The sequence below is a fragment of the Balaenoptera ricei genome, chromosome 11 (assembly GCF_028023285.1).
Source record: "Balaenoptera ricei isolate mBalRic1 chromosome 11, mBalRic1.hap2, whole genome shotgun sequence".
Lineage (NCBI taxonomy): Eukaryota > Metazoa > Chordata > Mammalia > Artiodactyla > Balaenopteridae > Balaenoptera > Balaenoptera ricei.
The window spans coordinates 36125452-36138955 of NC_082649.1; the positions used below are offsets into that span (position 1 = coordinate 36125452).

At 55.1% G+C, this 13504-nt stretch overlaps 1 protein-coding gene and 1 long non-coding RNA gene across 4 annotated transcripts in view; one reads left to right on the forward strand and one right to left on the reverse strand.

The window, feature by feature from the left end:
- Window positions 1–4551, forward strand: part of KCNK5 (potassium two pore domain channel subfamily K member 5) — a 37012-nt gene extending 32461 nt beyond the window's left edge. For both annotated transcript variants that reach the window (XM_059938767.1, XM_059938768.1), the window contains one exon: window positions 1976–4551. In XM_059938767.1, coding sequence (XP_059794750.1) covers window positions 1976–2841 — 866 coding nt within the window. In that variant the 3' untranslated portion in view covers window positions 2842–4551. The remainder of the gene's footprint in view (window positions 1–1975) is intronic.
- On the reverse strand, window positions 4551–8335 carry LOC132374715 (uncharacterized). 2 transcript variants are annotated; one of them, XR_009505744.1, is made up of 3 exons: window positions 8245–8335; window positions 6618–6740; window positions 4551–5317 (listed from the first exon to the last, which is right to left on the reverse strand). It is a non-coding gene; the product is annotated as an uncharacterized LOC132374715 (long non-coding RNA). The 2 variants fall into 2 exon arrangements; XR_009505743.1 differs by lacking the exon at window positions 8245–8335 and adding an exon at window positions 7641–7686.
- Window positions 8336–13504: the final 5169 nt, after the last annotated feature.

Genomic DNA, 13504 nt, shown 5'->3' on the forward strand with positions numbered 1-13504 from the left:
GCTTTTGCCTCCTTCTTCTCTGTTCGTGTTTGGCGTCTGGTCTCTTCCTCTCTTCTCCCCCGTCTCCTGAGCTTAGGTGCTTAGGTGCACCGGGGGCTGGGGGTAGAGCCTTCTGCCTGCACGGGCCACGTCACAGCTGCCTCCTCCCATCACCCCCAGGTGCCGAGGGGGCTGTGCTGGATGCTTGGCTCAGAGGCCAGAAACTTTGCTCTTGCCACTGGCAGCTTAAAGACCAGAGAGGCCTTCCCCCAAGCTGCCCTGCTCCCTCGGGCCCGGACCCCCTCCTTAATCCAGGCGGGCGATAAGATTCTTTGGCCCCTTTGTCTGTCGGCTCCAGCCACTCATGTCCTTGTGCCTGTGGCCTGCACAGCATCTGGGTTCTTAATCTTCCTGACACCCCGTTTGGCTGCACTGACCCAGTGGCTGCTGCCTCAGTGCCTGCTGCCCTGCCCAGCTGACCTCCACCTCTGCTCCAGGACCTCCGATCTCTCCCCTCCCCCTTCCTAGGGCCAGGGCCAGGTCACTACCCTCCTGCCCCCATTGTAAGGGGAGACTCGGAATGCTGGGAGGGGGCGGCTGAGTGGGTGGGAGAAGCAGGAAAGAGAGGCCTGAACACTCCACTGACCCTGGCAGATCTGAGCCTGCTGTCTTGGGAGATAAATTTAGACGGAGGCACAACCCTGCCATTGTCTAGCTGTTGGGGCCCAGAGCAGGCTAAGGAGGAGCCCTCGTATCAGGGAAGCACAGAAGGGTGTTTAATCATACTTTCTCAGCTCCAGCAAGACACCAAACCGCTGCCTCAGTTTCCCCATCTGTAAAATTGGTTTAAAAAAAAAAGTAACGGTGCGTACCTCACAGGGTTTTGGACAATCAAATGAGTTGCTATTCATGAGTGCAGTGGGTAGGGCCCGGCTATATGAGTGCGCCCTGGTTGTCATCACAACCTGCTTATGACCGGAGTCCTGAGCAAGATTGACAGCACCTACTGGCTGCAAGGGAGACAGCCCCTGCCTTCAGACCCCCTCCAGCCTGACGAGGGGTTTATAGTCCTTGCTCTAAGGGAGCCCCACTCTGGAAGTGGCCCCCTTCCTCCAGTTCCTTTTCCAAGTTTCTCCCAGTCTCAGGGCAGGAAGGGGGACACAGGATACGTAATACTATGGATCGACCTGCCTGGAAGTGTAAAGTGAAATCTCCGTGATCCTGGAGGGAAGGGGAGTGACCAGAGCTGTGCAGGGTGACCTGGGAGGGCTCCCTGGAGCAGGTGTCTGGAGCCTGGCCACAGAAGTGGGGGTGTGGAGAGGGCAGAGCCCTCCAGGCCATAGGAGGAACCAGTAGGAGGAGGGTAGATACAGGAAGTCAGGAGGCAGGCCAGACGTCACCAGAAGGAGAATCAAGGCTGTCCAGGATATTTCCTGCCAGGACCAGTGCTCTTGGACATCCCAGGCCCAACTCTCAGCCTCACTTGTGTTAAATTAGTGAGTCCATCCCCAGCAGGAGGATGCCAGCTGCCCTGTCACTTAATTTCTATCCAGGTTTTAACTGAACTGTAACACGTACACCCAGAAAGTACACAAAGCAGCCAAGTGTCAGTGTCGGTGAATCATTGAAAGGCCAACATTCATGGCTTAGTTCCTGACCTGAGTGCTTGCTCCATCACCAGCCTCCCCAGAGCCCCTCCCCCTTGAAGCTCCCACAACCCCACCAGGCTCAGGGAGCCACTCTCCTGACTTTTGATAGTTGAGGAAGCTCAGGCTGGGGTCTGGGACAGGCACACGAGTGACCAGGCCAGGGTTCTCAGGACGATGGGGTGTCCGGCTTCTAGCACAGGCCTCCTTTCTTTCTTGGTGCATCTGCATCGGTGTTCCGTGTTCTCGCGCTGTGTCCACTTTCAGGTGACACGGCTTTTGGCCTTTGTGTGTTTCTGGGTCCCTGCTGGCCCTTTTCTGACCCTCTGGGCTTCCTGACCCATCCTCAGGTGTGAACCCCAGCGCCAACTACCACGCCCTGTACCGCTACTTCGTGGAGCTCTGGATCTACCTGGGACTGGCCTGGCTCTCCCTGTTTGTCAACTGGAAGGTGAGCATGTTTGTGGAGGTGCACAAGGCCATTAAGAAGCGGCGGCGGCGCCGGAAGGAGTCCTTCGAGAGCTCCCCACACTCCAGGAAGGCCCTGCAGGTGGCAGGGGGTGCGGCGTCCAAGGACGTCAACATCTTCAGTTTTCTGTCGAAAAAGGAGGAGACTTACAACGATCTCATCAAGCAGATCGGGAAGAAGGCAATGAAGACGGGCGGGGGTGGGGAGCGGGTCCCAGGGCCGAGCCTGGGGCCCCAGGGGGGTGGGCTGACAGCCCTGCCCACCTCCCTGACCCCCTTGGTGGTCTACTCCAAGAACCGGGTGCCCAGCTTGGAAGAGGTGTCCCAGACGCTGAGGAGCAAAGGCCACATGTCTCGGCCCCCTGGCGAGGAGGCCGGGGCGGGGCCCCCCGAGGAGGGCTCCCCCGCCTCTGAGGTGTTCATTAACCAGCTGGACCGCATTAGCGAGGAGGGCGAGCCGTGGGACGCCCAGGACTACCACCCGCTCATCTTCCAGAACGTCAACATCACCTTCGTGAGCGAGGAGGCCGGCCTCTCGGACGAGGACACCTCCAAGTCCTCCCTGGAGGACAACCTGGCTGGGGAGGAGAGGCCCCAGGAGGGGGCCGCGGCCGAGGTGCCCCTGAACCTGGGCGAGTTCCCCTCGTCGGATGAGTCCACCTTCACCAGCACCGAGTCCGAGCTCTCCGTGCCTTACGAACAGCTTATGAACGAGTACAACAAGGCAAACTGCCCCAAAGGCACGTGAGGCGGGGCCGGCTCCCCGCCCCACCTTCCATGGCTTCTCTTCTCCTCAACCTGGGGCGTCCTACTGTGGCTGGGCCCCTGGCCCCTGGTGGGGGGTGGCCCTGGAACTGGGAGTAGGGGGCCAGGGGCCTTCCTCACCTTCATCCCCTGCAGCTAGATGCTACCGGTCAGACATGGCGCACCCAGGACAGGGCCCTCTGTTCATCAGCGGGACGGGTACCCCGGCAGCGGGAGGCGTCTGTCCTGAGCACGGTTGGGGGACCTGGTGGTTCACGGACACGTGGGCTGGCGGGACCGATCCCGGGGAGGCCTGCGCCTGCGTGGGTCGATGCCCAGTCATTCGGTTACGACTGTCTCACGGTTCTCTTAGGTCGGGGGCCTCGGCCGTTTGAGTTCACCAGTATTAACAGGTTCCTGTGCGCCCAGCGCTGAGCCAGGCATTTCAGAGAGAGGGTGAGGGTGGTGTAAGACCCTGGTGGGGTTGGGGGCTGGGCACTTCAGCACCTCAGCAGTAGTGGGGCCCCGCCTGGGGCACGTGTTTAACCGTCCCCCAGTCCCGCCTCGTCTGCCTGTCTGTCGCCCCTACTGCAGACCTCAGTAGGGAGGAGGCCATCCGGGGACGGGGAGCTAACGGGCAGGTGCTGAAACACTCCTGTTACGGGGGACCCAGAGTAAGTCCCAAGTGTGGCCCAGCATCCCAGCCCTTCTGTGGACTTACTGGGATGGAGCCCAGCCCAGAGTCTGCTTCCCTGTCCCAGACACCCTTTGGCCAAGCAATGGCAGGCGCGGGCTTCTGCCTCCCGGGAAGTGGTGGCAGAAAGAGAGGCTGGGGCTCCTGGAGCTGGCGGCCGGGGAGCTGCAGGAGTGGGCTCAGCTCCGGCTCATCCTGCCTCCACCCTTCCGTCCCGTGACCTCACCGCTCCCCAGATCACTCTTGGCTCACAAGTGGGGAATGTCCAAATATGTGAATCAACCTCCTCCCTCCAGCTGCTGTTTGGTGTGTGTGTGTGTCTGTGTCTGTCTGTCTGTCTGTCTGTGTAAGAAAGAAAGGACTTGCAATGGGAGGAGAAAAATATAATGTGAAACTGCAGACGGACTGTTTCTGGTGAGGGGCTGGCAGAGTTCTTGGGTTCTTCGTGAGGTGCACCCTTGGGCCAGCCCACTCTGCCCTGCATGTTTTGTTTTGTTATTTTTTAAATGAATTGCTGATTTTTTAATCTCATTGGCTTCAGAGCCAGAGGGGAGAAAAGGTGCAAGAGTGGGGCCCCAAGGATCGGGACGTCCGGTGTTCACTCTCCTATCCCCCAACCCAGTTGGGCCTTTTTCGGTGACCTCAGCCAAGGTCATGGTGTCAGAGTTGGGGAGGGGCATTGGTCGCAGGCGACCAGATGCTGGGCAGGAGGTGCCACCCAGACACCCTCTCTGCCTCTCAACCCCCTCCCCAATACTGCAGGGCCAAAGAGGGCCAGACCCCCACCCATCCCCACTTAGCCTATAACCCAGGGGTATGATGGCCCAGCATCAGGGTGGGAAGGAGCGGCCTTCTGTTTTTCTGTGAAATGTTTTAACGAGCTCGTCTTAGTTTTCCTGACCCCACTTGGCTGGGGTGTTGCTGGCTGTCCTGCAATCACACACACTGTATGTACATACTGGCAATGATGTCAAATGTAATTTATTTTAACATTTTTACAATAAAACATGAGATGGACAAGCCAGTCTGATGTGTGCTATTGGGGGGTGGGGAGAGGGGCTGTGGGCAAGATGGGGGGGCAGTCTGGGAGGACTGAGGACAGCCTGAGGGTCAAGGGGAGAACTGGGGTGGTCTGGAAGGGACAAAAAAATGAAAGAGGTGGGGAGGTGGAGAAGGGGCAGGCTACTTAAGATGTGGTCAGGGCGGGCTTCTTGGAGGAGGTGACAGTTAACAGGTTGGAATGAGGACAGGGGAGAGGAGTGGGGGGACCGTGGCTAGCAGCTCATGTCGCCAGTCTGCCAGACCCTGTTCTACACACTTTATGCTCAATAATATGTGAATGGACTCATTTGATCTTGCAATAGCCCTGTGAGATGGGTATTACATCCCCATTTTATAGGCGAGGAAATGGGCACAGAGAGGTGACTTAGGCAAGATCTCCATAGATGGTGAGCCTGGGTTCAAACCCACGCAGCCCCCATGACCAGCTAACAATCACCTGCTCTGTTGTGGCACGTCTGGCGTCCCCTGAGAGGGCCTCTGTGTTCAGGAAGGTGGGCCAGGGAAGGACCCCGGAGATCAGGCCTTCTGAGCTCGATGGGTGGGCACTGTGGGCTGGAAAGGACGTGAAAGAAGAGTGGACAGGTTCAGCTGGGCCCATATGCATCCATTTAAGAGGAAGATTTGTCAGACTTTGTGGCCTCAATGGTTTAGAGATTGGCCTCTTCCACAGCAGTGTCAGGGTCCCCTTCCCACACCACACAGGACATTGGTTAAAATCTTCAGTCTGCTGGGAAAAATTTACAGTTCTGTGATTTCAGGAATGAAGCACATTTTTCATGAGGGTGTGGCTGCGTTTGTAAAGGATCATATGTGTTTAAAATATCAACGGGTTCTGTAATGACTTGATACCATCCATCCCTTTGCCAAAACATCTCTCCACTTTCTCTCTCTTTTTCTCTCTCTCTCTCTCTCTCTCTCTCTCTCACTCACTCACACACACACACACACACACACACACACACACACACACACACACAGGTTCAAACTTCTCTGGTTTTGCTTTAGCCCCTTCCAGCCTCAAGGTAACAATTCTATTTACTACTTTGGCACTTGGCCTTCTCACAAAGCCCTCTGACAGGCGGCTTGGAGCACCCCCCGTGGCACAGGGCTTTTGGCCCCCTTTGCTCTGAAGGAGATGAAAGCTCAGAGTACAACTTGACCAGGCACAGCTTCGCAGAGTTGCTCATAGATGATACAAGCAGGGAAGGCTGGGGTTAAGGTGTGGTTTTGGTCCACTGCGCCTAAGGTAAGTGGTGAGCTTTCTGAGTGAAAGGTCTGGAAACAGGGTGGGACAGCAGCTGGAGCAGAGGGTGGAGCCCAGGAGGGATTCCTGAGTGATCAAGAGCAGAGGAGGGGTACCGTGTGTGGAGGGGCGTGAACTCTCCTGTCACTGCCACTGTGCCCATGAGCTGTTGGGGGATGGCGGGTGGAGGAAGTGATTTAGAAGTCGAGGGAAAGGACCCTGGTAGGGAAATCCCACTGTTGACACCAGATTCATAACCCGGTCAGAACTACGGGGGTGTATTGTTTGAACCCCCAGAGTTTCATGAGTTCTGAGGCAGACACGCCTACTCCCAGCAGCCCTCCAGGCCTGGGCCCTCCCCTGCCCCCTCCTGGAAGCCTTCCCACCCTGGTGGTGAGTTGGCACCCTGCTCTCCACCATCGCCACCTGGACTCTCCATTCATTCCTTCAACTAATGTTCACCAAGCACCTACCATGGACCAGGCTCTGTCCCAGGCACCTGGAAAACTACAGCGTGTAACATGAAGAGAAATCCTATTCATGGAGCCTACAGTTTGGTTCCCTTTGCTCTCATTTCCGGCTGTTTTTCATGGTCTGTGCTTGGTATTTCTGTCCTGTCCATACCCCCAAGGCTCTTTTAATGTCTCTTCTATCTTATGTCTTTTAATCCTCACAACAGGTAGTGTTATCATTAACCCCATTTTACAAATGAGGAGACTGAGGCAAATACAGGATTTTTCACAAATTCAGACAACTATTAAATGGCAGCAAAACAGCTTACCTGACTTGCATTTCCGTTCTTCCTTCTACCGTCCGGAATGCTCCTGATCTGTTGGGGGAGACACCCTCAGAAAACCCACAGTCACATGGAGGAGACAGTTCCTACGCCCAAAGAGCCTGCAATCTGAGAGGGAGAGGAGCACAGAAATGGAAATAAGCACAAACTCTGGGTCCCAGCTGGGCCTCTGGCTCCTGTGTGATCCTGCAGGAGTCACTTAGGAAAAGAAACCGGGATGTTTCATCCCCTTGCTGGAAAGGTTATCCTCAGCCACCATTGCGGGGAAGCTTTCTGGAGCCTGGGGCAAAGGCAGGGGGAGAAAGGAGGCAGGCTGGGCTGCGCTGCCCTGGGTGGGTCTCCAGGAATGGCTGCCTCTCTGGGGGCCCCTGAGGCTTGGGCTCAGCCCTGCCAATCAGCTGTCCACCCCTGAAATAACAGGTCCCCAGTTTCCAAATTCATACACAGCTGGTCCAGGAACCAGATGCCAGTTTGGGAATTGCCAGGATGTGTTTGTGTAACACAGTGAGAGTGCCTCCCCAGAATCTCTGCCCCTTCTCTCCATCCTGGCCACCATCCAGGCCACTACAGCTCCTCACCTGGACCCCCGCAGCAGCACAGGGCCTGATGCCTGGTTGAGCCCTTGTTGAATGAATGAATGAGCCCCTGAGCTGGTCTCCACCTGGCCATCACTGCTACCAGCAGGCTGGAGCCCAGACTCAAATCTGACCCCCTTTATCTCCTGCTTTAAACTCCTCCGGGGCTCCCACTGCTCTCCTGGGGCCGTCTCCCTCTTCAACCTCATCTGCCCCCCACCCCTACTCCCCCACCTCTCTGGGCTCCAGACACAGTGAAGTTTCCCAAATGAGCCAGGCCGCCCATGCTGTTTCCTCCATCTGGAATGCCCTTCCTCTCTCCTAGCTGAGTTCTAAGACCTGTTGGGATTAAAGGTGGACATCAGCTTCTCCGGGAAGAGTTCCACAGTTACTGCCCACCCCCCTCCCGGATTCTGGGTCAGATGTCCCTCACCAGGCCCAGAGCCCGTCCCTCAGCAAGCCGGCTGCTTCGATGCTGTTCAAGTCTGCTGTCTCTGGGTCTGGAGCCTCTGAGAGAGCAGGGCGTGGCTTGTTCACCTTGGATCCAGACCACAAGCTGGCCAGCGTGGAAAAGGGCTCAGCTTTTCAATGTTTACTGAATGGAGGGCAAGTGAACCGGAATCCTGGAACTTCTCATTGTAATTCAGTCCCTCTCCTCCCGGGAAGAGGCCAAATCAGGAGGTGAGGTTTATTCCACGAGGGCGAGTCCCTGCGAAACCGGGTGGATGATCTTGAGGGACCTTGTCACAGGCTTTGTTGGCCCAGTGAGTCACCTGATTGTGCCGAGTCACCTGAACCTGGTAGGCAGGGCAGGGACGCAGCGCTCCTTACTTCTGCACACTCCAGGAAGCCCCTCTGTCTGCACCCCCTTTCCCGTTTCCCCACACCTCTCTGTCCTCACCTCTCATCGCCTCCACGGCGGCAGCGTTCCTTCTGGTCACCACCCCCTGATGACAGGGGCCTGGGTGTCCCACCCCTTCAGCCCCCAAGTCCCCGTGCTTCCCTCGGGAATACCTCTGCTCACAGTGACCACTCACCTCGGTTTCGGGGCCGCCCAGTTTACAAAGCCCTTTCACCTCCATTCCTGTGGGATCACTCATCAGTCTGGCAGCCAGGTGCAATACTTTATAGCCCGATTTAAGGGTTTTTTTTCCAAATGAGGAAACTGAGTGTTTTGGTTTGGTTGCCCAGGAGAGCAAGGCCTAAGACCAGAACTGGGAGATGGCTGGAGGAAGTAGCAGAGAGGTAGAGGGAGATAAAGATGGGGAAAGAGCACAAGGCAATTAAGGGGGCCTCGTTGAGCTGGTTCCACTGTGGGTAGTTGGGGCTCAATCCTGCTGGGACCCCTCTGAAGAGCCTGTCGAATATACCTCAGAATTGTCCCTTTGAAGGACAGGAGACCTGCGTTTATCCACCAGTTCCCACCCTCGTTGGTTAAGGATGGCCCCACGGACATTAATCCCCACCTCCCTCCTATACAGGCTGGATGTGGCAGACTGTACTGTCCAAAGACGCCACCATCCCACACTCTCCTTGGCAAAGTGACCTTGCCACTCCCCGTACAAGAGGTGGAGTCCATTCCCTTGCACATGGGCTGGCCCTGGGCCTGTTTTGATCAATAGAATACCCTGGAAGTGACCTTCTGTGTTAAGAGGGCTGGCAGCTTCCACTTTTGTGCTCTCGGGGAAGCCAGCTGCAAGGCAAGAAATCCAAGTACCTGGAGACTCATGCCCTGGAGGGGATCTGCCCAGCCGAGGAGCCATCTGGGACATTCCAGCCCCAGCTGAGGCCACATGAAGAGCCCAGCCATCCCCCAAATCTCAGAATCATGAGCAAATACAAGATTGGTGTTATTCTAAGCCTCTAAGTTTTGGGGTGGTTTGTTATGCAATGATAGCCGACGGGAACACTGGCTGGGCTTGCCCTGGGGCTAAGAGACCTTCTGCCGGGTTTTGGAGAAAGTTCTGGGGTGCAAACGCAGAGAGGCACCCCTGGGGAGGGGCTCGGGCAGCATGTACAGGACTGTCCACTATAGCCGCACTGGCACCCGAAGCGGGCCAAGGGATTGGGACATGGACACAAACAGCACCTACTGCCCTGAGACCCAACCTCTTTGAAGGTGCAGAAACTCCTTACCAGGAGCTCCCTACCTTAAGCAAGATCAGAGTTTCTTACCTTAAGATATCAAAGTCTCTTCTACTTTAGGGTCTCTGGTCCTCTCTGCTATGTCTGAACAGTACTCATAGGCCTGGGGTCTGCCACCATCTAGCCCTGTGCCTTAAATAAGCCACCTCAGCCATTTACAGGATGCTTACTGCCCATGACCTCAGATCTCATTTAATCCCCACCACACTGTGAAGTCAGTATTATTATCGCCCTTTGGAAGCTGAGGCACAGAGTGGGCATGTTAACTTGCCCAAAGTCACACAGCTAGAAGCAGAGCCTGGGTTCAAACCTGAGACCCCAGAGCCTGTGCTAGTAACTACCACATAAGCTTGCCAGAGCAGGGCTTTCCTGCTCCAGGGCCAGGGGGCCCAAAGAAGGTACCCTGGCTGCAGCTCCCAGCTACCTGTCCTCTGCAGGACCAGTGAGGTGAAGCAATCAGCGGATCCCAGCCCTGTGGTAACTACCCAGCAGTCACCAGGGGATTCCTGAGCTCTGTTCTCAAGAGATTCTGACTTAGCAGATCTGGGGTAAAATCCAGAAATACCCAGGTTCTGGAAATGCCTGGCTGGAGATCTCAGAGGGCAGTTCTGTTCTGTGTTTCTGGCATCTCCTGCCAATCCCTCCCTGCCTGTGTTTATATTCTGCGTTGAAATCTGTTTACCTCCAGTTATGGAAAACTTCCTTCTCATTCTTAGATTCCGTCACCTGTGGCTCTGGCCAGCTGAGCTGCTGTGTCTGGGGTGGTGACATTATACTGTATTCAATTCAAACAACATGTACTTTTTTTTTTTTTTTAATGCCACACCACGGGGCTTGCAGGATCTTAGTTCCCCAACCAGGGATTGAACCCGTACCCCCTGCAATGGAAGCACGGAGTCTTAACCACTGGACCGCCAGGGAAGTCCCCGACACGTACTTGTTGAGTCTCTCGTAGGCCGCCTAGAACACCTGATGCTGGTGACTGAGGAGGAAGGGAAATGAGGAGCAGACAGTTACCCACCAGCCAGTCAGCCAGTCAGGCCCTCTCTCTGTCTCTCTACCCGCTCACATTCCCACCCTCAACAGTTCACTCCAGGGGAAAGGTTCTGACCCAGGGGTCTGGGGCCCGTTCATCCCGCTCATGAGAGCCAGCGGTTAAAGTTTCAGAAATTTTACAAGCTGACTATCTTAAAAATTAAATTATATAACCATACACTTAAACTGTATGAAGAGCGAAGGTAAAACATACTCAAAACTCATCATTTCCTAATTACTTTACATGTTACTACTCTTCAAGCTTTTGAGGTTACTGACATCCATTGGAGGTGCGCGGTGGAAATATTACATAATGGTATGCTACTGCGTTTCTCTTCCCAACTTCATTTTTGTGCCATCACGTTGTAGCTTAAAATAGCCATAGTGGAAGTATTTACACCACAGAAATGAGCAAACACTATAAATCAGGGCTCTCCTCTCTGCAGAGGGCCAGATGTTAAACATTTACCAGCACATCATCGCAGCACTGATCTTCTGGACGCGCCGTGTGGACTGGGCAGGGGCGGGGTGGGAGGCAGTGAGGTTTTGCCCATCTTGGAGAGGAGCCAGCAATGTCTGGGTTTCAGGGGGAACATAATTCCTAAAGTGTCCCTTGCAATCCCGTGGGCCCCTCAGACCATTGCTGAGTAGGGGTGAAGATCCAAGGCCGTGGGAGCTGACTGTGAGGGTAGTGGGTGGGCAGGTGACACAGGTACCTGCCCCATGTATGTACACGGAAGGGTACACCCAAGGGTCACACTCCAAACTGGAGGCAGAAAGGGGAGCAGAGGCCTTGTGTAGAAGGCATATCTGCCTTCAGCTGGAGTTCTCCGACTGCCCAAAGCCTAGTCCAGGAGGTGCCTTACACTCTCTCAACCGCACTGTGGTTTCAGCAAAGTCCTCATCCCCTGGGTGTCCTTATAACTAAAGGGGAGACCCTCTTGGCATACACTAGGTCTGGTAACTGGATCAGGGCTATTGGGGGTGTTGGGATCCAGACTAAGGCTGCAGAGAGCGTATCGCTGAGCAAAAACACCGTTGATACACAGGATGTGTGCCTGAGTCAAAACAACACAGGAAGGAGTCTAAGGCCTTCCAAAAATTCCTCGCCCCTAGTGCAGGGGAGGAGGTGACTCCACGCAGGATGTCCAGGGTCCCAGTCAAAAGTGGATGCTGCAGAGGTCCAGTGCCCCGGCCCCACCTCAGAATCCTCCCAGGAGCAATCCTCAGTAAGCCAGCCGCGGTCTGGCCCCCTTGTGAGCCACGTGTAGGGCTGTCCCTCTAATGATCACCACTTTTTAGTGACCACTTGCTTTGGGACAGGCTCTGTGCTGGGACTTGACAAGGGGACCCAGGGAAAAGACTTCTCTTCCTTTGTTTGATTCCACACCCATCCTCAGTGTGTGTGTTGGTAACAGGAGGTGGAAGGAGAGTCAGTAGGGTTGGAGTGGGGGGTCCGTCATGACCCACCTGGAACTGCTGTGTGTTAATCCAGGTTCTCCAAGAAGCAGATGCCACGGCTGGATTAAGCTGGAAAGGACTATGTTAGGGGAAACACCTGTGAGATGTGCTGGATGGTGCTGGAAGCACCATCTGACCAAGATGCAAGTCCCATCCTGAGTGACTGAGAGGGAGGGGAGGTTGGGTGAAGCAACCTAGACGGCCCTGCAGGCTGTGGGAGGTTAGGCTAGGCTCGGGTGAGTCCCAGGTCTCCGGGAAATGGACCCACCTTGGTACCCTGCTCTGCTCAGTCACTGGCTGCAGCAGCCCATGATCTGGGAACAGACTTGGTGATGGATTTCAGAGGCAGCAGCTGGGGTCATTGGTCAATTTCCTCCTTGTAGTTGGAGGTCCGCGGGGTGCACTTTCATGGCCGCCACCACAATTATGGGGGAGCAGAAAGTATGCTCACATAGAAGTCAGACAGTAGAGAGAGGAGAATGGAGCAGATGCACAGAGAAAGGCAGAGGAGCATGTATGTGGGGTGTGTGTGGTGTGGACACGCGTAACATGAAGTCAGACAGAGACAGAGAAAGAGGGACTGAGGGACACAGAAAGACACAGACAGAAAGAGAGAAGAACGAACACTACAGAGAAGACAGCTTTCTAAGCCCCCAGCTCCAGACTCTCTATAAGGAAATACTGGTCCTACCTCTGGATCCCCTTGGCATCACCTGCTGAATCCTGACCACAAACATTTCTTTCCATGAGCTAGCTAAAGTGGGCTCTGGTTCTTACCATGTAACCCCAGAAACCCTGACCTGCCATCCCAGGAGAAGCAGCCCAAGATGGCAGTTAATGAGAAGCCATTTCTTGATGCCCCTCCACCACTGGCTGGCCTGGTTCTACACTAACCTTCTAGAAAGATGCTCTTAGCCGTCCCTGCCTCTCCCAGGTTTTCTGCTCTGCTCTTCTCCACCTGGCAGGTAACTTCACATTTGGGGCTGCTGGCTTGTTTTCTAGATGTTTCACAGGTGTCTGTCCCATCTTCCCAACGAGAGGGCAGGATAGGGGCTGCTCTTGGGCTGCCTCAAATTCCAGGCCCAGCCCTCTCCTAGCTGCCTGACCTCGGGCAAGTCACTTAACCTGTCTGGGCTTCTGTTATTTCTCAGGAAAACTGGGAACCATAACCTGCCTCCAAGGTTAACATGTGAGGCCCGGGGCCTCCCTCCATGTTACTGTCCGTAGGGGTGGCAGGTACATTATTGTCCTTCCGTTCACCCTAGGAAATGGCTTGACAGTAACGTGCTGAAGTTCCAGGGAGAACTTTGACTGGACAGCTGTCATTTTCCAGGTCAGAACCTGACAATCTAGTGCCCCCTCTCTACAGCTCCCTCTGGGTGATTTTAGGCAGTGATAACCTGAGATTTACCTGAGATTAAGCCTCATGTGAATAATTGTTTACACTTCAATCCTTTGTCTCCCTTAATCCTCTCATCAGCCTAGTGAAGGAGAACTCTAAGTTCCTGTTTTGCATGGAAAATCTTGTGGTTCTTTGACTTGCCCAAGGTCCTAGAGCTCGGCTGGCCTTCAGATTCCCCAAGATCTCATCCCCACCGCAGGCAGCCCTCCAGCCTCTGGGCCCCAACAGCAGCGGTAGGTACCAAGTGAGTCAGA